This window comes from Grus americana, chromosome 16, assembly GCF_028858705.1.
Source record: "Grus americana isolate bGruAme1 chromosome 16, bGruAme1.mat, whole genome shotgun sequence".
Classification (NCBI taxonomy): Eukaryota; Metazoa; Chordata; class Aves; order Gruiformes; family Gruidae; genus Grus; species Grus americana.
Genome location: NC_072867.1, coordinates 15,470,406 through 15,498,105, shown reverse-complemented (window position 1 = coordinate 15,498,105; position 27,700 = coordinate 15,470,406). Strand labels below are relative to the sequence as shown.

At 44.0% G+C, this 27,700-nt stretch overlaps 1 protein-coding gene across 9 annotated transcripts; it reads right to left on the bottom strand.

The window, feature by feature from the left end:
- Nucleotides 1-1,057: 1,057 nt before the first annotated feature.
- Nucleotides 1,058-27,471, bottom strand: MAPKAPK5 (MAPK activated protein kinase 5). 9 transcript variants are annotated; one of them, XM_054843920.1, is made up of 16 exons: nucleotides 26,840-27,471; nucleotides 22,373-22,446; nucleotides 21,025-21,100; nucleotides 19,737-19,834; nucleotides 18,119-18,231; nucleotides 15,382-15,467; nucleotides 14,654-14,749; nucleotides 13,295-13,375; nucleotides 9,320-9,507; nucleotides 6,903-7,023; nucleotides 6,432-6,562; nucleotides 5,660-5,781; nucleotides 5,206-5,310; nucleotides 4,508-4,559; nucleotides 4,087-4,180; nucleotides 1,058-3,591 (listed from the first exon to the last, which is right to left on the bottom strand). In XM_054843920.1, exons 1-16 carry the CDS (start codon nucleotides 26,873-26,875, stop codon nucleotides 3,394-3,396), a joined length of 1,671 nt encoding a protein of 556 aa, XP_054699895.1. In that variant the 5' UTR covers nucleotides 26,876-27,471; the 3' UTR covers nucleotides 1,058-3,393. The 9 variants fall into 9 exon arrangements, 7 of the variants coding, with proteins under 7 accessions (XP_054699895.1, XP_054699899.1, XP_054699898.1 ...); XM_054843924.1 differs by having other exon boundaries at nucleotides 1,058-2,431; XM_054843923.1 differs by having other exon boundaries at nucleotides 1,058-2,184.
- Nucleotides 27,472-27,700: the final 229 nt, after the last annotated feature.

The window sequence follows — 27,700 nt, the reverse complement described above, 5'->3', positions numbered from 1 at the left end:
GTGGGGGGAGAGTCTTTTCTTGTGCCACTTCTATAGAGCACTTGCAGGTGGTTTGGCTGCATTAAATACTCCCAGGATGCTTGGAAAGTGTTGTCTCACTTCCCTTCCCGATGCTATGGATGCTCTGACAGTCACTCCCTATCCAACGCACTGTGAACTCCTCAAAGGTACCAAGCAGCTGGATGTTAACTCTTACAAAGGGGGCCCAGGACACACGGGCACCCACAGCTGTCCCGCTGCCTCTTTTCCCTGCCATTTTGTTCCGAAATGCTCATGTGACAAGGGTCTATCTGGATAACGTCAACGAGCCCATCAAACCACGCTCGAGGATAATGAAACTATTTCCAGAGCCAGGAAGCGTGCAAGTGCCGTGCTTGACGGCACCAGTCTGTGTTCAGGAGGGCTGACCGCCGCAGAGGCAAGGAGAAGCACTCCAACCTGAACAAAGGCTGACCCGTTTCTCATCCACCGGTGCCTCCCAGGTTGCCAGTCGTGCCACAAGTCCCTGCAGCGCTCCCGCTTCAGCCACCTTCAGCAAAGCGCAGCACCCTGCAAAGATCGGCATCCTAAAGAAACTGGTTCCCAGCTCCTGCCCCCAAGAACACGCTTGGAAACGGAGGAGCCGTTCTGCCAGGGGAAGTGGCACCAAACACAGAACAACGCGTCCCTCTCTTCCCTGACTGCCCAAAGTCGTGGCTACAAGAAAACTCCTACAGACCCTGGGGTTAACGGGTAGCCTGGGCATGTACTGCTGCCATCTAACGGAATTGCAATGCTTAAAAGAAATTATTTCAGGTGCCAGGCAGAGCACACCCTTTTCTAGGGCTTTATCCAGCCTATCCTGTCAGTCGTTCTTTCATCTCAAAGCCTCACGGCACTCCTGCAAAATCTAAAGCAAAGTGCTTATTCCCATTTGTAAGGCAGGCGGGACGGCCGGACAGGTCTGGGGGTGGCAGGAGAAGCGAAGCGGGGTGCTGTTCCCTCCAGCCACAGCTCTCCTTCCCTCCTCCCTTCTCCACTACGGGCACTTGGGAACCAAGCAAAAGCAGCCAGTAACTTTTAAGTTTAGTAAAATCATTTATATACACGGATGCATAATATTTACAATATAATACTGATCCAAAATAAACATATTACAGATAACACTGAAAAGGAGACATGAAAACATTTTAATACAGAGAAGTTAAACATGACATATGAGGACAGACTCAGATTTCCCAAAGAAAAACCTGAAGTAATGTCAGCAAAACTTTGACATGTTGCTATTTCCAATTGGAAACTCTTTCGCCTAGTCAAATTCTTCTACCTTTTTCATACATATATAGCTTAAAATAATCAAGTCACAGGAGAAGTCAGATATACATAAAATTTTGAAAAGGTCAAATGATTTCAGAGATTTTTCTCTTAAATAAAATTCTAAAAAAACCCCTACAGAGCTTTCTCATATCCTTTTAGTGTTTGTACAAAGAATGTCTTCTTTGATCCCACACAACCCTTCCATCTCAAGATATTTACAATATTCACAGTCTGCTATAAAGAATCAGTAGATTTATTACCAAGTAAAACCTTATATAATCAAGACAAGGTATCTTGCATTTACAACAACTGAAAAATAAAAAACACAGGAAGGAGAAAGTAAAAAACTACTTTAAAATATGGAAATGCATCCATTAAAGTGTATTTAATTTTGAAATCTAGAACATAACTTTTTAAAGAGTAAAATAATCAACCTTCTCATAGAAATAAAACCATTTGACCTTGAATCTTCAAATTGTGTTTTCTTAATCTGTCCCTCCCCACCTCTGTTTTAGATCAGGCCATTCTTATTTATCGCACACAATAAAATCTCTAGTAAATCCATAAAAAATCCTTAGTCACAAAAGCCCTTAAGAAATTTGACTTCCCTCCAGACACCCAAACACTTCACGGCCAGTCACCGATGTCCCCACCTCAGCAACAGCTTGAAACGACCACGACGAAAGGAGGGACCCTCTAACGCAGAGTCAGATCCCACCTCCTCTCCTTATTTCTGAGCTGCCTTGGGTGTTGCTCTCCCACCCCAAGGTGCTCCCCGCTACACCGAACGCGCACCGGTACTGCAGAAACAGGCTGGAGCCATTTCCTAGCGACCGTTACACAACGGCATACGAGCCTCGCTACTGTCACCTTCAACACCGGAGCAATCTGCCGGAGAAAAATAAAAATAGGTCCCAGCGCGTGACACCCCGCGTTACTCACAGGGTGCTCGGATCCGTCAGGCTGTGGCGCAGCAGTAGTCTCCGCGGACTGCACCGTGTGTTGACCATGAGAGTAGCTACAATCTGATCCGTTTTTTTCTGCTATCAAGTTCTGGCACCAAGAAACCGCCCGAGTATTTTCCTCCTTGGAGGCCAGAGTTGCAAAGCGCTTTTGTGGGGAATTTTTTGCATTCCTGTTCAAACAAAGATGATCTCCTTGTTTATGTCTCTATTTGCTACACTTAAAATTTTCATTACAATGAGATTTCTCAGAAAAAAACATGGGATTTCAAGTTAAAAAGGAAATAATCCATTAAAGACTGTGTGGATGCTGACATGACCTAGAATTTTGGGCAAGGACAGAAACGCATATAATAGGGCCTGCAAACTTGCCGATACTACCAAGAAATTACAAATACTCTTGTCTCTTGCTAAATCTCTACAGTTGTCATCGATAACGTGTCAGTGCACAAATATTCCATGTAGTGTCAGAGGTACAACTCCGGCTTACAGAAAAACCTCCCTGTTCCCATCAGAGAAAGTGATGGTTAAGTAGGGACTGCGGTTCTTACTCTGCAATAAATCAGGCATTGGAAAACCATCAACAGGATGAAAAGAAAGCTGACAAGGTGCTGACGAAGAACGTGAAATGAAGTTATCTCCATGTAGAAAAACTAAGTCACTGTTTACAAAATTTTATAGAAAGAGTCAGACACTGGTTTGCCATCCAAGCTAAAGGTTACAAGGAAGTCTGGTATAGAAAAAAGACAAGAAAGAACAAGGCTGGACTGCTGTAAGAGTAAATTGGAGATTCATGGCTCAGGTTTGTAAATGTAAACCCAAAATTAATGAGCTATGAAATATAACAATAATGTTCAAGAGTCATTACTAATAGCCCTGAATTGGCACTTCAGTCTGCAGACCAAACTCATTCAACGTCTGCACAGGTTTAGTACCAAAATATGTCTATAAAAAGCCTTCGACCAGTCTCAAAAGAAAGAAAAGCATCAGAAGGTAGAAAACTAGAAATATGTACAGATTCTTTTCATTTGTTTCTTTAATTAAAATTAAAAAAAAAAAAAAAAGCAGCTTTTGGAGCCAATGTTCCAGACTAGTGTAAGAATCTGCCCTGGGCAGCCTCATGGTCCAGGCAGCGTTAAGGACGTGTGTCAAGGAGCAGCCCTGCGTCTGTCCCCAGGAGGAGCTCGAAGGCATCAAAGCGATAGGGAGCTTGGACTCCAGAGGGTGACACAAGAGAAGGATCACCGGTGGATTCACACAGCAGCACTACGACCCTTGCCAGGATGAGCTCTTCCAAACAAGAGGACAAGTCTGAAACCAGGTGTTGGATTTTCTAGAAAGGAAAGAATGGAGTACCTGGGTGGAACACACACAGCTGCTGATCTGGGGCCGAAGCAAATGAACCCCACACTCACTGTTGTCCGTAGAAGATCCCACCATGAAAATAAAAATAATAATTAGAACATTGTTCGACAGCAGAATAGAAGAATATGATAAAAAGAGGAGCCTTATGCTGAATGGCCAATTCAGCCTTAAAAAAAAGTCTGAGGAAGATGGGGAAGAAGAAAGAGGGCTAAGCCTTAAAGAAGGTCCAAGGAAGAAGAAATTAAAAAAAAAAAAAAAAAAAAAAAAAAGGAGGGCTGCTGATGAGAACTGAAACATACAGCAAGGATACGGACTCAGGTGCCCTTGGCAAGGCCAAGCGTGGCTCTCGGGTCATCTAGCGAAACAGAAGGCTATTTAGTCGCCTCTACATAAAGCCTCAGAATTTAGGTGCAAAGGGTAGCTACGAAGTTTGTGTTTCACAGCACTTGCTTCAAGTACTTACTGAGCAGGGTGTTGAGAAACTGTGGCTGTCTTGTTCACATACATAGTCATTGCAGCTGGCTGTATGTATAGCAGATGGAAGGCAGCTTCTGCAACTGGTTATTAAGAAAAAGAATGGTCTTTAACAATATAATTTGCCCCATCTGGGGGACTCATGATTAACAGTACATAAGTGATCATATATACCTCAAGGAACTGAGTTTTAAAAAAATATTACAGTACCAATGATTTTTTTTTTTGTATCTACAACTATACAGCATTTTCAAGCAGTATGGAAATTTAATGAAATAATTATGATTTATTAATTTACATAAAAATACTTTTTACAGTTAAAGAATAAATCTTAAATGGTACAAAAAATAAGATTAAGAAGCTCCAGCTATTGAGAGTCATGGGAGTTTGTCTGCTCTTCGATAACTTGCTTTACTATTTCTGCCAGTTTTAGTCGATCCACTTTATCTGTGAATCCTCTGCCTGAAAAAAAAAAAAAAAAAAAAAAAGAGAGAAGAAGAGGTAGTTAGCTGGTGCTGGGCACAGGGAGGAAAGCAATCACGGCCGGAGTCATACACTAAGGAAAAGGCACGGCCAAGCCCTTGTGAACCTGGCTGATGTCCCCGGTCCCCTTATATTCATCAGCATCTGCTCCTGGGGGCCGCCACCTCTGCCACCCTGTTCTGTCAAGGAGCCAGCCAAACAGCCTCAAGGCAGCTGGCCTAGTTTAATTCTGTTCCCTAACAAACTCAGCAGAAGAGATGTTGTGCTGACATAGATGAGGGCAGCAGGCTCCGGCAGAAAGAGCGTAATAAACAGCTGGAAGGAAACCAGCTCAGAACAGCTAAAGCTGTTTCTGAAGTGCTGATCCATCTGTGCTGTTACGTTTCTACGTGACTTGGCACCTTTGAAAACTCTACCCTGAACCTCAAATAGAAATTTTAAAGCAGAACTTTCAACCTTGTTTCTAGAACATCCATGCTGGCAGATGGGCTAAACCAGTGTCAAAACCTAAATCAGTGTGACACAAAGTCAAGAAATTTGGTTTTATTCCCATATAAGAAGGTCACTGCTTCCCCTTTCACCCAGCATTAGCACCATTTTCCATGGAAGAGAATGAGTTCCTCACCATTCCAGCTGAAGCTCTGAAGAGTGTCTCGCAGCAGCTTACACTCTCGATTATACTTCCATGCCTCCTGCATCACTTCATTCAGCTTCTCATCTTCATTCTCTCCTATTTAGAACAAAGATAAACAGGAGGTTTGTCATTCTGCCTCGCAGCAACATTCACAGCTTCAGTAAACAGTACGTGCGGTTATTCCTCCTCTCCTCACACAAACGAGGAAATTGGTTTGAAAGCAGACACTCTTGTTTGAAAGGTTTTTTAACAGCTCCACACGTCGCTGTTGACACTAATTTTAGGCATGCACCAAAGTTACAGTCCACAGACAATGCTTTCCACTTGAGACTGACTAGGACAACAGGAGTTTTGTTTATCCATCCTCACTACTGACACAGACCGATGACAGTAAAAAGTCAGTGTCTTGCATGTTTAGGAATGTAACTTTCGTAAAAGTGGCAACCTTTACCAGCCTGTGGTAGAATGCACTGAGCAATCACATCTCTCAGCTTTTCCAGAGCCACGTTGGAGTCGTTACTTCCATTCTCAGGGTCGTGGATATAAACACCATCCTTTGGCTTAGTGCTGCAAAAGAACAAGGAGGAAACAATTAAAATTTGAATGCAACTCAAGTCCGTTACGCGTTGCATAACTGCACCAGTATAAGACGCTCTTTCACTCTCTGGAAAGCTGGGACTGGGAGCTACATTCAGCATTACTTATAACAATGTTCTGCATTATGAGACCACTTTAAAAATAAAAAAGCCAACAACAAAACAAAACTATTCCTTTAAATTAATTCCAGTAAGGGTAATCGTAAAATGCATTATCCTATTTTTCAGGTAGGTAACTCCGACAAAGAGAGAGAGATTACCTGACTTTTTCAGTAAATAAACACAAGGATCAGAAAAAAATATTGGAGTTTTCTCCCAGTTTGCCCTCCCTTGCTCAACACGTGACCCATCTTCCCATAACAGCCCTGTTCCCCTACCTATGTCATACAATAACACTACCCAATCTCCTTCCTGCCCTCACTGGCATATCCTGGAAGGCTCAACATATTATTCAAGTATTACTTGACTCCAACTACCCACTTCAGCGTGAAGAGTGTCAGCCGAATCAGAAATTCAGGAGCACGGTTACAATTGAATGAACCTGTGACATGCTTAAAGTCATTCTCCCGGCATCACGGCTGCCTACGCTTTTGTCTTTCAGAAACAGCTTTCGAGAGTTACCCCAGTAATTTCCTTTTGCGCAGGATTGGGTTGTTGACGGAGTGAAGGGGTTTGAGGCTGACTTTGAGGTCTTGGATTCTCATGTTCGCGAGTTGTTCTGCGTGAGCCTGTTGTATCCCTGCAACCATTGCCTGGAATGAAAAGAGTTGTGCTTGATGTTTTAATTAGCTTCTTTGTGAATTAAAGAACAATATATGGACAATGTTAGCCACAGACAAAAAAAAAAAAAAAAAGCACCAAAATCCTGTAATCCTGTTTATTTCAGAGATGCACAACTAAAAATCAGGTTTGCATTATGCAAGACACGATTAGAACTACAGTCATTGACTGTGGGACAATATATCCCAACCTCACAGAGGCTGAATAGGACAAAGGATCATCTCTACCATGTGAAAGAAAACACTCAAACCATCCAAGCGCTATCCAGCTCTCCTAAGCAACGTTCTTGATGAAATAAAATGTTGTTTAGACCTTGTCCATCATCAGCTGGGCAGAGGGTAGGATGTTATCAAGTGCCTCAGTGGAATTGAGCCAGGGATGGTCCAGCACACCTTCAATGGTCAGCCGTTCCTCAGGTTTGACCTTCAGCAGCCTGGAAGAGGAATCAATCAGTCCATAAAGGGGTCTTTGTTGGTTTAGAATGGGATCAGAGCTCTTAGCAATCCCTAAGCATTAGAGGGACCAAAAAAGACACTCCTAACAACTAAAACGCTAAGCTGACCCAAAAGCAGTCTGACTTTCTATCAGCCTCACCGACCCTTGCTGCGGTGATATTTTAACGCTATCACAGCTCATTCAGTTATATTCAGCAACACAGCACAAAGAAAGGTGCTGAAGGCCATTTTAGTAATACTTGTGTTCTGCCGAACTCTACGTTCACATCCTCCCAGCTGGGAAATTATCTTCCAGATGAACTGGAAACGATCCAGACCAACACTCTCTGGAAATGCACATCTAGACCTCATCCACATAATACTCTATACTCATACCAAGGACTCTGGGCATGGTGAAGTAAGACAAAGTCTCAAAGTTGGAAAGCTGTTTGCTGAATAAACTGCTTTCACCACGGCAGCATTTTAGCTCTTCTCCCCCTGCAAAAGCCTCAAGTGATGGATGCTTTGGCAGGCTACAGCACCTCAAAATAAGAGAGAACTTTATTCTGACATCTCTGAGAACTCCATGGAATTACATTTTACTAGAATGAAACCCTGGAAAGAGATTTTGCAGATAAACTCATATGCTCATGATAATCTCAACTGTTTAATAAGAAAAGTAAAATTTCAGAGTGTCGACAAGTTATCTCAAGAGTCAAAATTAGAAACAGAATGACTTGATGAGTCTGTCACACTTTCTCAGACAATAGTCTAAATCAGCTTCGTGGCTGCAAAGCAGAATTGTTTAATGGACCGAGAAAGTGGAAAGAACTTTTACAAAATGTCAGCAGGACCACAGGCTAACTCATGAATTTTACTTGCAAGGCCAAGCTGCCAAACTGGTCGTAAGTTCAGTTTTGATACAAGACCCAAGATGCATGCATTCCTTTTCCGTAGGTTTTCAAAGCCCTAACCTATTATCAAGCACGCCAGCTCGTAAAGCTTGAGGTCAGAAATCAGCTCAACGTGCTTGAAAGGAAGCAGCTGCTTGAATGCAAGCTCTGACCTCCAGAAGCCAGACTCCATGTGAATAGCAGTCTACATAAATAAAACGTAAACTTATCCAGAATTATATAAAGTCTAAATGTGTTCCTGCACCATAAACACAGGTTCAGGCTCACTGGCTGGAAAAGACAAGCAGGAAAGGGAGTCCTGATACCCTCAGTGAGAGAATTAAGTGAACTGAATTCAAGTAACAACATTCTGTCAGCTGAGTTTCATCGCTGTTTTAAAAGACAATGAAACCTTTTGACTGTGGAGCTTCTGAGTGAGGCTAAAGAGTTGACCTTGGTATAAACGGACATTTCACCGCAACATAATCTGCAGTTTATTTGGTGAAATGCTGTGGGCTCTTCTGCACTGCTATAAACAGGTCCCGGTACCCTTTCCAAACAGTATTAAGTCCTTGGAGATTTTACAGCATGTCAGAAGAGATAGTGACATTTTAAAATTGTTTAATGGATTGCTTTTTTCCTATGTTGCTTTTATTCTTCCAGTTTCTCTGGTGATACAAGCAAAGGCAGTAAGTCTTTCACACATTTTAAAAAACAGTGAGGTCAAGACCTAGTCAGTGCCACATTCTTGCTTTCAAACAGGACCATGGGAGCACAGTCTGAAACATCTGCAATTGAGAGACGGGCATTGCATGAAAAACACTTTCCATTAGCATTTAGAATAAAATATTAATCCAAAACATTATCTCATATCTCTGACACGTTCTGACAGATCTTAATCTCCATTTCCAAGCCCCTCTCTTGACTCCTTTCAAACTGTGTATTATGTGCACAGGGTTTCAAGGGACAGATCTACCAGATCCTACTACACCACCTAAATGCCCCCTGATTTTAACAGGGGTTTCAACATTATCATAGAAGATACGTGCCTAGAGAGCACTTGCAGATGTGGCAGCCAGTTGTCAATACTGCTCTGAAGCAAGACAGCGTACCCGTTCCCCTTAAAGGCTAAACGCACAATGCACTCTAGCAACTTCAGAGACAGGAGACATCAAAAATTGAACACAACAGTTGGGAGGGGGGGGGAAGAGAGAGGGAAAGAAAAATATTTACCAGACTTCATTTGTGTGGAATATAACAGAAAATTTTTTGCTGTATGTGCTGCAGACAATTCCCCCCACCTTTGGAAAAATAAGTCCTTTGTGATAACGCACTTTCAAGTGATTTTCCAATTTCTTAATATAAGCAAAGAGCAATACAACATTTTCCTCAACTGACTCACTTTCGCACAATGTCTTTCGCCATTTCTGAGATCTGGCTCCACTCTTCCTCTGGAAATTCAAAACTTCCTGTCATGATCTTTTTCCGCATGTCCTTTGGAATTGTCCGACTATGGTGTTTGGAGTAAAACGGAGGGTATCCACACAGCATCACGTAAATAATGACACCCAGGGACCACAAGTCACAGCTCTGAAAGCAAGGAAACGATCACTTTGGGGCGCAATTTGCAGCAAGCAGTGGTGTAGCTATGTTAAATTTCTATGTGATTCCTAAGAAAACAGAAATACAGCTCAGCTCCTTGTAAAGGTCCATCTGAGGACCTTCGTGGATAAATACATAAGCACAAGATAACTCCATGCTGCCAAGCTAAACTACTCCTAGTACCCAAAAGTATCTTGTTTACAGAAAGCGCTTCTGTAACTCTGTGCTACGCGATGGTAAATCATACGGAAACAGCCACTGCGTCAGAGGTGTGAGCAAGCTGTGCATTTATTACATCTCTCAGGATACTTGAATCCTAACCTCTCAATATCAGAACGTAAAACAGAATACAGCGGGATGTTTTTAGGATGTGAGACTAAATAAAGAAACACCATCAAACAAAAACAAGCTAGCAGAAATACTTAGTCAGAGATATCTAATGAAAAACACACGTCCTAAAAGTCAGGGAGATGAAGCAGCTTCAGAAAGCCAGGAGCGCTATTTCACAGCTGCTTATGCTGAGCTCCCTCCTGCCCTCCCCCCCAGCCTGCAGCTCCCTCCCTGCCCTTGCACTAGTCTTACTGCTGAAGTGATACAGAACAAGTTCATCCAGGGAGCGGATCCAGCCAAAAACCAGCTCGGTAAAGGAGCTGAAGGCCAGATCTATTCCCCATTTGGATCACCGTGTGTTCGCATAACATAGACACTACTCAGGAAGAAGGGAAGAGGATCATAACAGCCTAGACTTCAGTTTAAGCTTCTGTGGGACCATATCCTTAAGGATGCAGCTCCGTTATCACTTGGCTATGGCACGGTGTAGGCTAGGGCTGGTAGAACCTGCTCTGATCCTGGCCATCCATTCCCAATGCTTCTTTTGTGCCAACGCTAGCATTCGTAAAGCTAATCATTTATTTTCCCTGGCTTGGTTTCCAGCCGTATCAGTCCTCCAGGGGACTCCCAAAGGTTTATGCCAGCACAAGGATGGTCAGGAACACACAGCCAAGTGTGAGCAGAAGCCTGAACTCCAGCCAGGTTCAGGTGACTGTTGAAAGACATGCAAGGGCAGATTTGGGGAACCGGGGAGGTTCTGCCATCGGTTTAGACAGACAGAAGTCAGCACGGCTGCCAGCTGAAGCAACCTCAGCACCACCCTGTCTGCCCCAGGCTGTATATTCTACCACCTACTCTGGGACAGCACCGGCATTCATGATGCTGCATGGACAAACTCCAAGAGAGAATCCTCGACCCCAGTAACTGGTTTTTGACTGGATCAACACTGACCCAAGGAAGGGGCCCCGCAAGGGTGAGGCTGTTTCCTGCTGGAGGGAATACACTTAGATCAGCTCACACTGATCATTAAATCATACCCTTGGCTCTTGGCTTCTACAAAACATGTGGATGTTGGTAACAAAAGAAACGCCAAGGATTTACCCCACATATGTATGCTTTTCAGCAAGCTGTTTAAGCCAATCTCGGATTGTTCTACAAGTCTAAATTCCTATTTAGGTACCTAAATTCTCATCATTTTTCCAGTGACTGGAGATAATTTCTAATGAAATGAAGGGGATTTTAGGCATGTAAGTAGGAAACAGGTCTCTCAATTCTTTGTGGATATGGTTCCCAGATTCTGCTTCTCAAGAGTCAATCCCATGTCCAGCCATGACATACACACTTATAGTTGACCCAATACACATGCAGCTTAATAAAAATACTCAAGGAATCAAAAATGTGGTTTCTTCCTCCAATTTCAATCTGTGGGATAGAGCTGCTGATCACAAAGGTGAATCACAAGCATTTCCATTCAGGCTCCAAAGTGCTGTGGAAGGACAGTATACCTGGGAGTTTATCACAGTCTATTTTGGGGAACTAGGCATATGCCAGATGCTGCTTTTGGCAAGGTAAGGATGAGGCTGCTTCTTCCAGCAGCCTTTCCAGCTACTGTCACCATGACTGAAAGCAGTTCAGAGTGACCGATCAGTTTTTTAAATGAAACATGAAAACACAATCGCTGTATCACACTGTAAATCCCAGAAGATCAAGGCAGCTGAACCTTGTCAGTATATGACTTAACTCCAGTTGGTATCTGTTTTCAAGGTTCTTCTGTTCTGCACAAGGGCCATATTTTGTGTCAGTTGCCGTGGCCAGGGCTCTTTGCTTCATGAAAAGAACAAACCAGCTGTCAAACAGTTACCAGCATGAACAACCGCTGAGCATTAGCAACCACTTCTAGGTGTCTCTGGAACTCCATCTACCCTCTTACAACAAAAGAGAGGGAAGTCTCACGGAGAGGGCTGGTACTGGAGAGTAAATCTGCTTCAATCCACAGAAGTGGAGTTCTTGAGCCTTGTGAGACTTTCAAAATTTATAAGAAACAACTTTTCCTGTGACTGGGGTTCATTCAAGAGAAGGCAGAAGAAAGTCTGTATTAAAAAGACTATTGGCACCTGAAAACTCTTTTTATAAGTGTCTGGCTTCAATCATCAAGCTGTTTCTCCAGAGTGGAGAAAGAGATAATCACAACCCTGAAGAAGGCAGATTCATGATCACAAAACCCATGCAGACTAATTCAGCGAAAGCTCTCTCTGCTCGTCTTTGCTTTAGCTCTCTAAGGCTACTAAAATATAACACTACATATCAAACTACCCCCTCTAGCATGTGGTGGGTTAAACAACCATCCTTGAAGCTGGAATCAGTGTAGATACTTAGCATTGCAATCAGAAACCAGCTAACTTTAATTAAAATTGACACTCTGAAAGAAAAACACTCAGTGGTTCAAACACTGCTAAGCCAGCAGGAGACAGTGATGCTGACGTGGAAGAAAATGTTTTGGAATGACCAAAAAGGAGTATAACCTTTCAGCACACTTTGTGTTGACACCCTGCAAGACTCCAACAGCAGTTGTTATTGCCCATGGCCTATTGCTACAGAAAACACAATACACTGTCGGTCATTGCAGAAGATCCCCGATACAGCCAAGGTACCACCACAGCTGCTTGAACAAGCCTAAAAAGTGCTTCGCATGTCCGAAAACTCTGGGCGACAGCAGAAGAGAGGATTCCTTTGAACCAGCCTCTTGTGGAGGCGAAAGAATTTCCCACATGGTCACGCTCTCTACTCACTCCAAAATCTTTTATTTAGTGCTCTTTTAATAATGTTTGTACATTTTTCCTCTAATTAGAGGATCATTAATTAGGCTTGGGCCAAGCGTGCATTTCCTTATTCACTCCATCAGAAAGAATGCAGAGCCAGCAGCACCTTTTAGCGCATCACTTCTAAACTGAGAAAGACAGCTACCTGCACAGATCATGATCATCTGATTTGCCAGTTCGACTGAATGAAAACTGCTCTGAACATAGTACATTTAAGGGGAGAAATACCACTGTATACCTGGTCATGCTGTCACAGCTTTTAGAAAAGCTGAAAGAACCCCACTTTTAAGAAACACAGCCCCAAAGATACTACCCCCTTACAGCTGAAAATACACATGTACGCAAAGTAGCAAGCAACGTGACATTTCCCTACTGCTTCCTGTAGATCCTGCTTTTTACTTGGTGTGAGATATCTGACTACTGGTTAGATATATTCCTGTCACAGAGATCAGAATGACTTTATTGCTTCTCGTCATAAGTGTGTAATTTCAGGGCAATAAAGTTTATTTCCTTAGGTGATAAACCGTGTCTATAGACTACTTCCACAGCAGATATATCAGGGGGTGGGGAGGGGGGAAGACACTGTGCTTTGAAGATATTGACTTGTGGACTGTTTCGTAGCTTACCTTGTTATAAGTGTAAGGTGTTGGAGAGGTGGGGATAATACCAGATTTTTCTTTCTGATGCCGTCTTTGTGCCTCCAATACCTGTCACCATGAGAGGAGGGGGAAAAAAAAAAAGAAAAAAAAGAAAAAAAAAGAAAAATACATCTCACTTAGAGGCACCACAAACCGCAATGCCTATGCCAAAGAAGCCTGATGTTTTTCCATTAGGTTAACTTATTCCAGCTACTGAAGACTCTGCCAAACTCAAACCGTTCTTCCTAAGGAAGGCTGGAACTTTCTACATGGGAAAATTTCAGCTAAAAATATTTTGCTGCTTTGGATGAAAATTCCAGTTTTGCCTGAATTAAAGCGATTGCTCACACCTCTTTTGTTCAAAAACTCTAACACATCCGTGCTTTGGAACTAGAACTTAAAATGTGTTTGGAGGGTAACCCTAGCTCCAGAGATGTCCCTTTTTGCCTCTCCCATGAACAAATCAAATCAAATTTGTCCCTCACTGCTCAAATCCATGTTTCTGTATTTCTAAAAAAATTAAAAAAAAAAATCTCAGTTTAAATATGCTCAGGAAAAGCTTTTCACAGGTTTGGCAGTTCAATTCTTTTAAAACCCCTGCCTGTAGTGCACATTGCCCTTCGCCAGCAGGCTCCAGCTGAGGAGGCATTTTCAGGGCATTGGACTGTGACATGGTATGAGCTCTGCAATTGCTGTTCCTAGTCTTTGAAGGCTGCCGACATGCCCGGTACTGCAATTAAATATCTTTCTGCAGTTTTCATTTTCTTCAGGACTCCAACACAAAGCACAGAAGAGGAGCAGCGCTACAAAACCAGCCTGTCTGTAATTATAGATTATGTCCTAATGCATACTGACAAGGGGGGCAAGCCAAGGTGAACGGGTAACCCTCTGGCACTGCCCTCTTTTTGAGCAATTGCCTTTACAGAACCTTTTTGTTTCAGCATAGTTCTTTTTAATGTAATCTCACATGAGCCTGAGCTGGAAGAAGGATTGCAAAGCAGGGACTTTTCCAAAACAACCTCTTTAATACAGTTAAATGCCAATTGTCAAAATCCTGGAGCAGTCTCACCAGTGGGAGTTGGGCCTGGGAGAGTCAGGAGGCATCAGCAATCAGCCAGTGCTAAGAGCCCAGTCTGGGAAATTTGCCTCACCATCTCCTGCTGTAATCAATAGGTCCCTGTGGCACTCCATCTTGAAAGGTGGCTACTATACAATTACTCAAGATTCCTGCGCCCAGAAACCCTTAACAGGGCAGCAAAGGCTTTTTTTTCAAGTGACGTGGTTATGGAGGCACAGGCAATAAAGATCATTATTCCCCTTTAGCCTAGAACTGTAATCGTTTGTTACCTGAGGTGCTACATAATACGGAGTGAACTGTGGTGTCATCAAGTCACCTTGGTCTACTTTGGCAAATCCAAAGTCACACAATTTAACAGGTGCATCCTAAAACAAGGAGGAGAGGTTTCATTACAAAATCTCATTGTATCAGCTTTTCTAATACATCCTGCTCGCCTTGTACTCATCTTACCTTTGGCATACATACTCCTCTTTTATATTCATACCCTTACCATTCCACAAAGCAGCTAAAAGGTCATAATGTGATCTTTGAAACAATCTGGTTTTGTTTCCCTGGGTGCTCTGGGTCAAAAGCAGCCCCCCCTCTCAGCTTTGGAAAGCACTAAGCACATTGTAGGGGGGGTCACCACACATGTAGAGTGGTTATGAGCAGGAGAAGAAAGAAACAGGCAAGTGCCTGCATACATCAAAGCATCTATAATTCACGTTAGAACATCCTGATGACACTTAGGGAGAAAATGCGGCAGAGCTGATCTTCTCCTCAGCAAAGCAGGAGTCTACGTTGAGGTGGAGAACCTGACCCATATTTAACAGCACCAGCATGGACAGCCTGTACCCAACACAGATTAGAGTATGGAAAAAGCATGAAGCCAAAAAAAGTCATTAATTTTGCCACCAAAACATTGCCTTAATGTCATTTTACAACTATTCTGAAAATCACCATCGAGCCATTTTACAGAATTCGGCAGTAAACAAAGAGTACCAAGTCTTCGTCTTACCAGAGAGTTATCCTTGAAGAGGAGATTCTCAGGCTTGAGGTCTCTATGTGCAATGTTTAATGAGTGGCAATGCTGCAAAGCCAAAGCTATCTGAAAAAGGGCACAATAAATCAACTACAATTACAGAATTCCTCCTTTAGCCTGGACAGTTATATTAGCTTTAAAAAGGACATTGCCAACACAGCTTAGACCCCGAACATTTTCACTCCACTTGGGTACAATTCTGAGTTTAGAAAAGCCTGGCCATACTGCTCAGTAGCGCAGCAAAGCGATGATCAAGAAATGAAACCCACCAAGCTATTCAGTTTGCATTTCACTCAAAGCAAACAGAAAATAAAAGCTAAGTTGTACTGGGCTTCCCAACCATTTTAGTTTGACTAAATTGGGGCATTATTACCCACACCCCACACCCCCCCAGAAGTGAAACGGATCATGACAGTGTCCTTTTATATGCTGTGCCTACTGGGTCACTAAACTTGCTTGCACGCTCTCCAGCAGTTACACTCTGTTTAACAGTCAACAGCGAGGTCTTGCTTCAATATTTCAGTGAATATTTTATTGCATTTGTTACTGACTGAAGAGTGAACATTCAGGCAGTTTTATTCCATAATTCTTGATGTTGCTACCTGCAATTTACTCACTTCATCTGTTATTACACAGAAATGCATTACTCGATTCTTTCAAAGACAGCTTCTTACACCGCTGTGGTTTAGAAACCTGTAACCCAGTCATGAAAACTCTACAGACTGTACATTTGAAAGTGCAATTCATTTTAAGAAAACCAAAGCATAAATACGTAAACAGCATTACTGAAACAAAAGGCAATGCCACACAACCCTTATTTGGGAATATTCCTATTGGCTTCTGTAAGATCCTGCCCAAACGCAGTACCCTGGGTGAAGCGCTGAGTCCTTAGGAGACTGCAAATTACTGTGACAAGAGAACTTCAGTGTTAACTTAGCTCAGAAACAAATACAAACCCATTCCAAAATAAAATGAGGCAGCCTTGTGACAAGGTTTTAACTATTGCTGGGTACAAGGAACTAATAAGGCCCATAGTTCAAGACAGTGATGAAGAACTGCTAGGTGAAAGAATAAGACTTTAGCATTGCTTTCAAATTTCTTATGTATAAACACTAAAGGAAAGGGTGACTTGGGACATGAATAACCCAAGTGTACACACAGTCAGAATTCAATTCAAAGTCTTGTCTTTTGGTATAGTTTCAAAATACTTTCCCAACATGTTAATCCTAGAGACTGCCTGGCATTGTCAAAATCAAACGGCCCAAAGGACATGAAAACAAACTGTCAAGAGTAATTCTGTACTTCCACCTAATTTCTTTGTTGGGTGAAGCCAAAAAAGTAACAGCACCATCACCATTTCGTTGGAAACAAGTCAAAGTACAAGACAGAAAAGTAAGATGAAATTATTTGGCCCTCTTTTTTGTCTCAGTACCAAACATTATCTCCCCAGCTTAGGGGGAAGCAAGCGACAAGGATATGGATATATTCATAAACTCACGACGATTTACATCAAATGCTGTAATATCTCATGTCATGTTTTCCTTCCTTCATTCACCACAGTGATCGCTGGTGTGGGAGCAGGACGCTTACTGCTTAGCGTCTCCAGCATAGCCTCTCACCTACAGTTCATAAATCTTTTGTTTGGAATGCCAATATAACCTCTGCAAGAAGCAAACGAAGGCAACTCTGGCCCTCAGCTTTGTGCCCGGGTGCCAATTCCCACACAGAATTGCTCAGCCATTTCAACAGCAAGATCCTTCTGCCTTGTGGCTCCTTAACAGGAACCTGCTGGTCCCATGTTGTGGCTCCCTAGAAAGGCTATCACAACATACAGCCATATTCTCTTTCTGCAACCTCCCCGTTAATCCAAGCTTCCTGACTGGGCACCACAAGTCATCCAACAGCTTGGAACTGAAAGGGAACAAGCTCACCCCAGAACCGAGAGGAACTGACTCTGGGGATCCCATGGAGACCCTTCCGCTTCGTCATCCTGCCTACTCTAGCAGGATATAAGCTAGTCACACCAGATGCACTGCTAAGCAACAAAGAGCCTGATGGACACCAAAACCTCTAGTAATAAATACCAGGGAGACTATAAACCACAACATTCAAGAGAGAGCTGCCTAGAGAAATGGGGAAGGAAAAATTACATCAGAACAAACAGTACAGAAAACATGCACTATAGTGGTTATCTTCCACAAAATCAAATCCAGGACCCAGCTTGAAAACCACTGGCCTAGAACACACATAAAGTTATTGTCTGCTACCCCATGTGAGAGGTGAGAGAAATGCCAAGTCTGTGTCACGGCCAAGAGCGATTCTCAAACTGGAGCTGAGGAGCCACGCGTGGCCTGGTGAGAGCCTGCGGACAGCTGGACGGAACACTTCTAGAACAACAGCGAGGGATACAGCAGGAAGATTGTGCAAGAACAGAGCGCGCTCTGGTGAAGTGTTCTGTAGACCAGGTTAGGAAAACCATTGCTAAGCACAGCAGAGACACCAGGGTCCCAACCCAGAAGAACTAGCCCACACCTTCAAATTCTTTGCTTCTATTAAAACTTTGGCATTGTCAGGTTATAACAAAGCAGGCAATGATCATCGGATCAGAACTGAGGATTATTTTAGCTTCCTTTTTTCCCACCCCCCCATCCCAAGAAATTGTTAAATACTTTCGCCTTATCAGTCATGGATTTGCTTATACATGGGTGTTAACTTGCCTGCTTTGTTACTTGGCTTGCTTGCTTCTCAGTAAAGTGCCGGTGCTGGCTGATTCTGTGAAATAGCTCTCCCCCTTCCATCATCTCCATTACAATTAGGAGCCGAGCCCTGTTCAAAAGCATTTCATTTTGTTATATTAAGAATAATCAAAAAATAACAGAATTGCTAAGCTAATAATGCATACTTCATATCTACTGACGCAGGCCAAAAGAGAGACATATACTTGCTTCTTCTACAGTTGTTCTAGCTATTTTGGTTCCATAATTTTGCCTTTAAGTGCGTAAGCTGCAGGATTTTCTGGCTCCCAGCACAAATTGACTCACTGATTGTCAGCCAGGAATCTACAGTTTGCTCTTCATGTTGGGCTCCCACATCCAGCTGGAACAAATACCATGGACATGTCTACATGGATGCACGCAGACAGATACATGCAAACTCCACCCACGCTTTCCACCAGCAAGCCAGTTTGGACCTGGAAGCCATTTCAACACGTCGATGTATAACTCTGCCCTCAATGATTAATACAGCAGGTAGAATCTTGCATTAAACAGGCTAAACAGCTTCCAGGCTGGAGCTGGCTTGGAGCACAGCATACACCTGTCTGCACCCATCCCTGCAGACACACCGATCTGCCTAGGCGCTAAAGATGTTCATGGGAAACTTAGAAGCAGAAGGTTGAGGAATTATCTTTAATGCTTTTGAGTCTGGATACTCTATTGTACCTCATTATCTTAATTTATGGTTTTATTGACGTAATTGTGAAGGACAACGAATAGGAAGCGTGAAGATCAGGACTGCTAGATCCTCAAGAAACCTCAAGAAACTGCTAGATCCTTCCAGAACTTCCTAGTTCTTCTCGCCACACAGCAAAATCAGATATATCAGAGACTAAGACAGGTCTCAGCTCTTTAATTCTCCCAGCTCTGAATTTTTTTCCAACTAATACCCAATTAGAAGACAACATTTTTATCCAAGTGATATTAACATATGAAAAATAGTCAGTCTGCTTCATGTTTTGCTGTGTTCATTTATGTACAATGTATTGAGAGTTTACAGGGCAGAACCTAGTATTTTTAGAAACAATTATCTGTTCCTCTTTTTTTTTTTTTTTAAATGAAGACTGGCACTCAGTTTCCCAGTGGCTCACAGGCATCACCATCATCTAAAAGGATCTCACTTAGGATTCTAGGTAGCAACAAAAATCGCAGCTCCAATCCTGCTTTAACAGTGCTTTGAAAGCAGGAGGAGGCTCAAAGGTTACAAATGAATTCAAGCTACCAAAGCAGTATCAAAGCAGGACAGAAGCTAGAAGCTAATATACCCTCTCCGACAATGCAGGTATCGGACTGAATCAATGAAAAACCTAAGAAATGAAGATGTATTCAAAACCAGTAGTGAAGGATGCAAATTCATTTAAATATGCAAAGGTCTGGGCAGTGACAGGGGAAAAAACAAGCATTGCTTAGTCTGAAGAATAGATATCGTATCTGGAACACCCTATAAATATTCATTTTGGTCACACTGCGATTAAAAAAAAAAAAGCAAACTCCACTATACCTTGGCCTAAACATGGAAAGCAAGCTGTGGGAATGAATCACCCTATGTAATCTTACCTTGGGCTGGATTCATGTGGGAACTGCACACTGTTAGCATAAACTTCAATAATTTGAACAATATTTGGATGTGTTGCACACATCATGTGCAGACGTACCTTGAAGAGAAGGGAAGAAACGTTACTGTACACGGTGACACGTACTTGACCAGTTCTGCTCCTCCCTCTGCCCCCAAGACTACGGCAGACACAAGCCTGTGTGTTGCCAGGTGTGCTCAGCACCAGTCACACCCAATTTAAAATGATTCAAAAAATAAAAGTGCCTACAAGTGTTTATATGAGTGACCAACAGCCATTACACTACTTGGACCAACTAGGACAAGAAGATCATACATTGCCAACCTATTGTTACAGACCATGGAATCAAACCCAGCAGAGCTCCAGAAAAAGCCCCATATTTTATTTCTTTGGGTTTTTTAAATAAATTTAAAGCTTGAACTGGTTTTAAAGTAGCAATAGAGATATGATTGAAACTGAAAATTTGTGAATAAAATTTGAAATTCCATAATCCGGCCCCTTCTATGGCCTCAAGGTCTAGCACTCCCAACACGTAAAACCTCACCTCCTGTTCTGACTTTCCAAAACAGAAACCTAAGGAATTTTCCCCCATTTAAAGCTACCTGGACTGCTAAATCAAGTCAAGGGGCTTGATTCTCTTTGGAAACAGATTATTTTTCCTTGGGAATTTTAAATGAGAATTTCCTCAGTAACAAGAAGTGGAAGTTGCCTAAACCTTGAGGACAATTAACGCTTCTTTCACTTTCATGACAACCTGAAATCATTTTCAATAAACTGACAGTTTGATACCTTGGCACGCTCCTGCCAGCCACAGAAAGTCACAAACAGTATCAGCGAGATTATTTACTTTCTGGTACACAGATAAACCCATACCATTTAGAGTGGAACTTGAAGCATTCCTGGCAATTCTTAGAGTAGTGACATCCAAGAGCGAGATGGATTTTGGAAACAAAATCAGTTCTGAACTGTTCATGTTACGTTACATGGGACGTAGGGAGAACGCTAGCTCTAAAATGACACTTGCACATAGACAGCTAACACCTACAGCAAACTCAGAGTTAGAAAGACCTTGTTCCACCCACCACCTCATCCTCTACTGAGGGAACTGAGCACAGCAAGGCTAGAGGATCAAACCCAAGGAATCTTGCATAGCAAGAGCTGCAGAACACTCTTTTTTTTACTATTTCTTTTTTAAACCATTGCAACGATTCGCCAAAAGGGCAAGATTTTGCGGTGTTTCAGAAGGCAGACAGTATAAACAGGAACTATACCTCATTTCTAGCTTTTGGACGATCAAGAAGAATTTTCAGTGCAAAGCGTTCTTGAGAGGATTTTTTCACGCAGACTCTGGTATTACAGCAATAAAATTATTCAGTCAGCAAGAATATTAAAGAGACACTTCAAGCAATCGATCTGTAGTTACGAGTTTGCTCTCTGCATGGGAATTAACAGGAATGCCCACAATCTGGAATATACAGGGCACTAGTCATCACGTCCCAGCTTGAAAGCCTCAGTTTTCAGCCTTCCACGTCAAGCTAATATGTTATACAGAAGCGCCTAACGCAAAGTTACATTTGCAGCAACGCAGAAAAAGCACTTCAGAGCAAAGGGTAACTGCAGACAAGCAGAATGCACTTTAGGCATTCAGCCTGAAGAGATACTTTTGAAGAAAAAACCCAAACCACACAGTGGCAGCCTGACTATCTCCAACAGAGGGTGTAGTTTGCAATAAATAAAGTGTTTCTGAATGAAAATCCTCGTTTTAGCAAGGCCACTGACTGCGTCGCACACATTTTTTTCCCTCTCTTTCCCCCATTTAACAATTGATCTGCGTCAGAGGGAAGGGCCCACATATTAACAGGCAGCTAAACGAATAAAAACCAAAGGGATATTTTAATAAAGACCAGAGGCAACACAGCAACAGAAAATGAATGAGGAGAAACCAATTGCCTGGACAGGAAGATAAACGGTGGCAAAAGACAATTGCCCTGTCAAGCGCCCAGAAACAGAGAGGCGCCGACGTTTGTTTTCCAGCACTTGTGCAAACTCCCGCTCCCCAAAAGGGAGAGTTCTGGATGAAAAGAGAACGTATGTTTGCTTTTCAAAAAGCGTCCAGTTCCTGCAGGGGTTAGAAATTCACGATGGGCAAGCGTGGTATGAGATGCAGAGCTCGTGGCACTATCTGCTTTGGCCTCACATGATGATGTGAAAAAAAAAATAGCTGGTAAAAATAGCTATCGGGCACGCAGTGCTGATGCCCCAAGTGATGATACCATAGACGGGAGCAGCGACCTTTGCACCACACTGACACCAGTATCAAAAGGACAAAGGTGTTTCAGCAGAATTTTCTGCCGCCACCGTTTTACAATCGATTCTTCCAGAATCGGAAAATGGCAGCGAGACAAGACTTTTTACTTCAAACATACCCCATAAAAGACAATACTTGGCTTACACATCAGCTGCGACCCACATGGAGTAGAGACATTTATTTGTTTATGAAGAGAGTCTTCCACATATCACAGCGCTCTGCTGTTAGCACATTGAAAATACGTACTCACTTCTCCACAGCTAACGAAACAGGCTGAGATTACATACAAATCCGCAGGTGTATTGTCTTACCTAACAGGACCACTGATCCCAGCTCCCAGCTTCTGAGTCCAGTTAATGTTGTACTCCTCTAAAATGGAGGTTTCCTATTCAACAAGGAGCAGGGGGAGGGGAAAGAGAGTTAAAAAAAAAAAAAAAAGATAAAATAATAAATTACTACATCACTTCCAAAAAAAACAGCTCAGCAGACCTGATTTGCAAGATACCTGAGCAGAGAAAGAGCCTGCTTTGGAGTTTTGCTTCACCTAGGAAAATTAAACACAAATGCTCACCTAATAATATATCTCAGTTTAAAATTATTTCCGCGCAGCTGAGGCTGCTCACTCCGGCATTTTGAAACAGGATTACTGAGAACAGTAAGCGGGATCTTGCGCCTTTAATACAGAAAGCGTATCAAGGGCACTTTTCCCCCCCAACTCTTAAATCCTGCTTCCTACCTATAAATGATCAATCACAATGGAACACAAAGGCCCGATTTCAGCATTATTATGCATTTTTTGGTCATGCAGTACAATGGAAAAATATTTTGCTGCTTTCTTAGGGTTTTCAGACGTTTGGATTCATTATACTGTAAATTGAACTCTGCATGACTAGTTTTAGCTTGTCTGATAATGAACCAGGCTCATGTTTATAATCCTTTGTCCAAATCCATATAAAAAGGGTTTGGTTTTGTTAGGACACAGCTTGGGCGCTATCACGCTTAAACATGTCACAAGGCGGGATGCAAACGTAGCTTCAGCGCGCAGCATTTTGATCAACGCCGCTGCCACGTGCTCTTACACAGATGGGAATCTAACAACAGAGCAGGGCTGAACGGCAGAAACGTGGTGTGCAAACTCAAGTCACTAAGGAATATACACCATAAAATTCCGCCTTTGTTCTTTTATGGTTCAGGAACACCTTTCAAAAAGCCATGCTTTCCAATAAATTGCAAGAAAAGGAGCTGGTAACAATAGCTTAGTACCGGAGAAGCTTAAGCAAACAGGTAAAATACTTCCCAAATGCACTCAAAACAAATGGAAGAGTCCACTGCTCGCAAAGCAACTTAATTCTCATCAGCTTTGCTGCTTCTGTGAATTTCCATTCAAAGCCTGGAGCGTTTCAGGATTCACTCGTGCTACAAACTACGAGAAAACGGACAACACTCGTGCTCTCAACTGAGGTACTGAAAACAGCAGTCCCTAACGCGGGATCGTGGATGAACACTACTGCCAGGCTGGAGCCAGACCTCAAACCACACAGATCGAAAACAAACCAAGAGAAAGCTGATATTTAAGACAAGATTTGAAGGGATTAGAGAGGGAAAAAGACAGATGTGAAAGGAAAAATTGCCTTTTAACACAGTGTATAGCAGGTATCACGTACATCGTGAATGACTACCATGAAAGGTGTAAAGGAAAAAGTTAACTTTAACTTTTAACTAGAGATTTTATGAAGAGTTTTAAAAGAAAGGGGAAGAAGAGCATAGTGGATCACACATGGTTTGTGGCTTTCAAATAGAAGCACAAGAAACTGTCTTTACCAATTTAACATAAATTTCACTCATGAAAAGCCTGTTAGGGAAAAGCTAATTTAATTTGCCTGAATATTCAGATACAGAGAACTGAAGGCATCACAGGTGGAATGAAAACACAATTTTAGAAGAGCATTAATGAGCAGAGAAGGGGTTTCTCTGAACTGGGGAGCACCTCCTCAGCACAGGCCTTCAAGATCACGCTTAGTGTTCCAGTTGTGAAGTCAAGCCACTAAAATGGAGAAGCAAACACCAAAGTGCTCTGGAGCAACAGCGTAATTAAGTGGTAACAATTTTTCGCTATTTTTTGCAGCGCTTTGAAGTCTGCTGCTCCTGTTCCAAATCCGAAGAAGGACCTACCTGCCCCAAAACTTACCTAACCCTTTTATCTACATAGGTTGGTCTGAAAAGATTCAAATCTTGGATTTGGATTCAAATCTTCCTTCAAAAGCAGCTTTACAACTTAGAAGTAAAAATGAATAATCTAGGCATGAAGAAACACTATTCACTGTTTATTTCCTACTGATAGGAAATACCATATTTGAGAACTCTGACGTCCATCAATGTACAGAATTGCTTACATCTCCCAGTTCAGAAACAGGAGCTCCAAATCTAGCACCGAGAATATGCAGCTGCAAATCAACATGAGTTCCTAACATTCAAACAGCGCGAAATATTTAAAAGGTACAGATATAAAACTGCCCTCTGAAAACATCAAAATCTATTTCAACTGGTAAGCCTAAATGCCTCGCCTCTTCATTTAGCTTAAATTACTGTGGATGCAGGCAGCAGAGGGTACGGTATCCTGTTCGTAGCTCCACATCTGGAGAATAACGTGCCTTACAGTAGCACTGCTGCACAGCACTGAACTCGTAGACAGGCTGACAGGTCAGCTGGAACTAATCTGCTGCGGCTGGGAACAGAGGAGGCAGAAGAGCGTCGGAGAGCGCGCTTCCAAAAAAATCTGCAGCGGTGCAATTTCTTACAGTAAACTTTTGTGCTCCTACTGTTAAAGGAACTTTAAACTTCTGATCACTCCTTACATTAATTTCCAGTAGGCAAAGAGAATAAACTAATTTGAAGTGTATTCAATTACAAAAAAAGTTTCACACAAACTTTAAGAGTTGAGCTCTCTCCCATAGCATGATTCCCTTTCAGCAAGCTCAGGGTACCTAAAACAATGGTTCGAGCACCCTCCCATGCAGAGTCAGCAGTCTGGGACGCTAACAGCCTGCAAAGGCAGGATTCTGAGATTTCTCCGAGCTCGATCTCCAGCAAGCTGCTTTCAGACAGGGTTAGGCATGCATCAGGATTGCTCGGGAAAAGCTCAGGCACCTCTCTGTTTCCCTGAATACCGATGGGAAAAGGTTTGAAATAAGGTGCTTTAAGAATAATGCATATTCACTACAATTAAAAGTATGCAGACTGCTGCTTGGACAAACTCCACACATTCAACAAGTGAAATGCCAACAAGCAGCGTAACTCCACCTCTGCTGCTCCAACACGCGGCCGTTCAACTTTGGCTGGTTTGCCTTAAACAGCGATCGCTATCTTGAATCACAGACCTTAAACCTGCAGATGCAGGTGAAAACCAATCAAACTTGAACAATAACCAAGTGTTTGAGAAGCAGAGAAAGCAGCATAAAAGTACTAAATCATGTTTTAGATCCAGACAATGCCTCTAACCCAAAAGATTTGCCCAGAATCTGTTCTCGGTCAGAACCCCTCCAAACTGAGAGGGGCGGGAGGCAGATTCAGGACCGTCCCTATACTTACACAACTGCATCAGCCTTTTTGTTTTGTTTTTAACTCCCCAGAGCTCTGATGTAAATATTTATACCTTCACATGAAATACCACAGAAATACTTGAAAAACCTTTTTGAAAGCCTTCCAGACAGCTACTTCACCCGCACTGTGCCAAGACCGGTAACGAAGCAGGAAGAGACAACATACAATTTCGATACTTGATCTCATAGTTTAATTACAATCTGGTTGCCTGAACACGGTGCTTCGGCATCCTTCTACTTCGGGCTTTTTTAATTCAAAAGGCAAGACCCACATATTTTAAACCAACCCAGATTTCAACAACACAAAACAGTGTTGCTACTTCGCTTGCATTGATTTTTGCCCCCAATGATCTTTGTAAAGACAAATCCCATCGTGGCAGATAGCAGGGCTACAGAAAGGTGGCAAATGCCAATATACAAGGTCTTTACACCCAGATCCTTCTGGAATTCATTCATCTTATTAAAACAAGCATTTATGAAGGCATACAGAATCCATGACAGCAAATGTTTTGCACAAGGTAAAGAGCCTGCAGAGAGTCTTTAAAGCATTGTTTTATCTCAAAAGGGTTTCCCCAACTTCTTCAGGAAATCCGCTCAGCCAGGTCACAGAAGGATTCACCGGGAAGCGCTAAGCTCACACACTGATTTTTGCTGTAAAAAAAGAAATCCTGAATCTGTTCGGCTCCTCTACCACCACTCCAAACACAAACATCCCACACGCCAGATTTGTTTTCATGACAGCATCCGAACAGGAACTCGGAGACGGACTGAGGTGACGGCGTTGCCTCTGCAGCTGGGGACTGCTGTGAGGCAGGGACCCCAGCTCCCGGCCACCCCGAGCAGCCCCGGTTCTGCTCCCCACGGTCTCAGTGTCTCAACACCGATCCCCCAAGGCCGGATCCCGTGGAAGCTGCCTGCCTGCCGCTCCTATTTCCCTGCCCGGTGTCTGGCGCTCCACACCGGAGCGGGGCGGGTGATGAGCCCCAGGGCAGCCGGGTCCCGGCGGGGGAGCAGCGAGGAGCAGAGGCGCAGCCATAAGAGAAGGGGGGACCGGGACCCGCCGGGACCCGCCGGGCCCCAGCCCCCCCCCGCCCCGGGCTGCCCATCTCCTTTCGCAAGGCAGGGGACGAGCGGGGGCCGGTGGCGGGGAGACCCCGAGCGCCGCTGCCTCCTGCCTACCTTGATCATCTTGTCCATCTCGTGATCCTCCGACATCCTCCCGCGGGGCCACGGGCGGCTGGCGGGGGCAGGAGCCGCCGGCCCGGCCCCAGCGAGGGACAGCGGGGCTGCGGGGGCCGACGGCCGGCGCGGCACAACACAGGGAGGGAGGCGGCGAGAGGGACCGGGGGCGGCGGCGGGGTTAGGCCGGGGACGCTGGGCCGCACTAAGCAACGGGCAGCCCCGGAGGAGCCTTTGTGCCACCGCCGCACCGCTTCATCCCCGGCCGGGCGGGCCGGGGGGGGCCGGGACTCCGCGCGGATGCGGGGTAGCGCCGCGGGAAGGGCGCGGGCGGGCCCAGAGCCGCCGCTCAGCCCGGGAGACGCCGCCGCCGAGGCGCCGCCGCCGCCGCCCGCGCCGCCCGGGAGCCAGGCATTGCCGGCACCCTGAGCCGGGCACACCCGCCGGGCGGCGCGCCCCGCTGCGGCGCTACAACCCCCGCCGCGACCCGCGCGGGAGACCGACCCGCACCCCCCGCTTCCTCCCCGCTCCCACCGGGGAATTTTAGGAGCCTCCACCACTGCGGTGGCGCAGTTTACAGGCGGCCGCCTCCACCCCTAAATGCGCGACATCACCGTCAAAGCCCCCGCGGGGCCTTCCAGCTACCCGGCGCCTTCTAATGACGTAACGATGGGGAAAGAATGCTCATCAGAGGGGCGGAGCCGGAGCGCGCGGCTTCGCTCCGCCCCGCGGGCGGCAGGCCCCGCCCCCACCAGAGAGTCGCGAGAGGGGGCGGGGCGGGGCGAAACCTCGCGAGATCCCAAGGCGCGAGCGGCCGCCCGCCGCCCTGAGGGGTAACGGTCGCGTCCTGCCGCTGAGGGG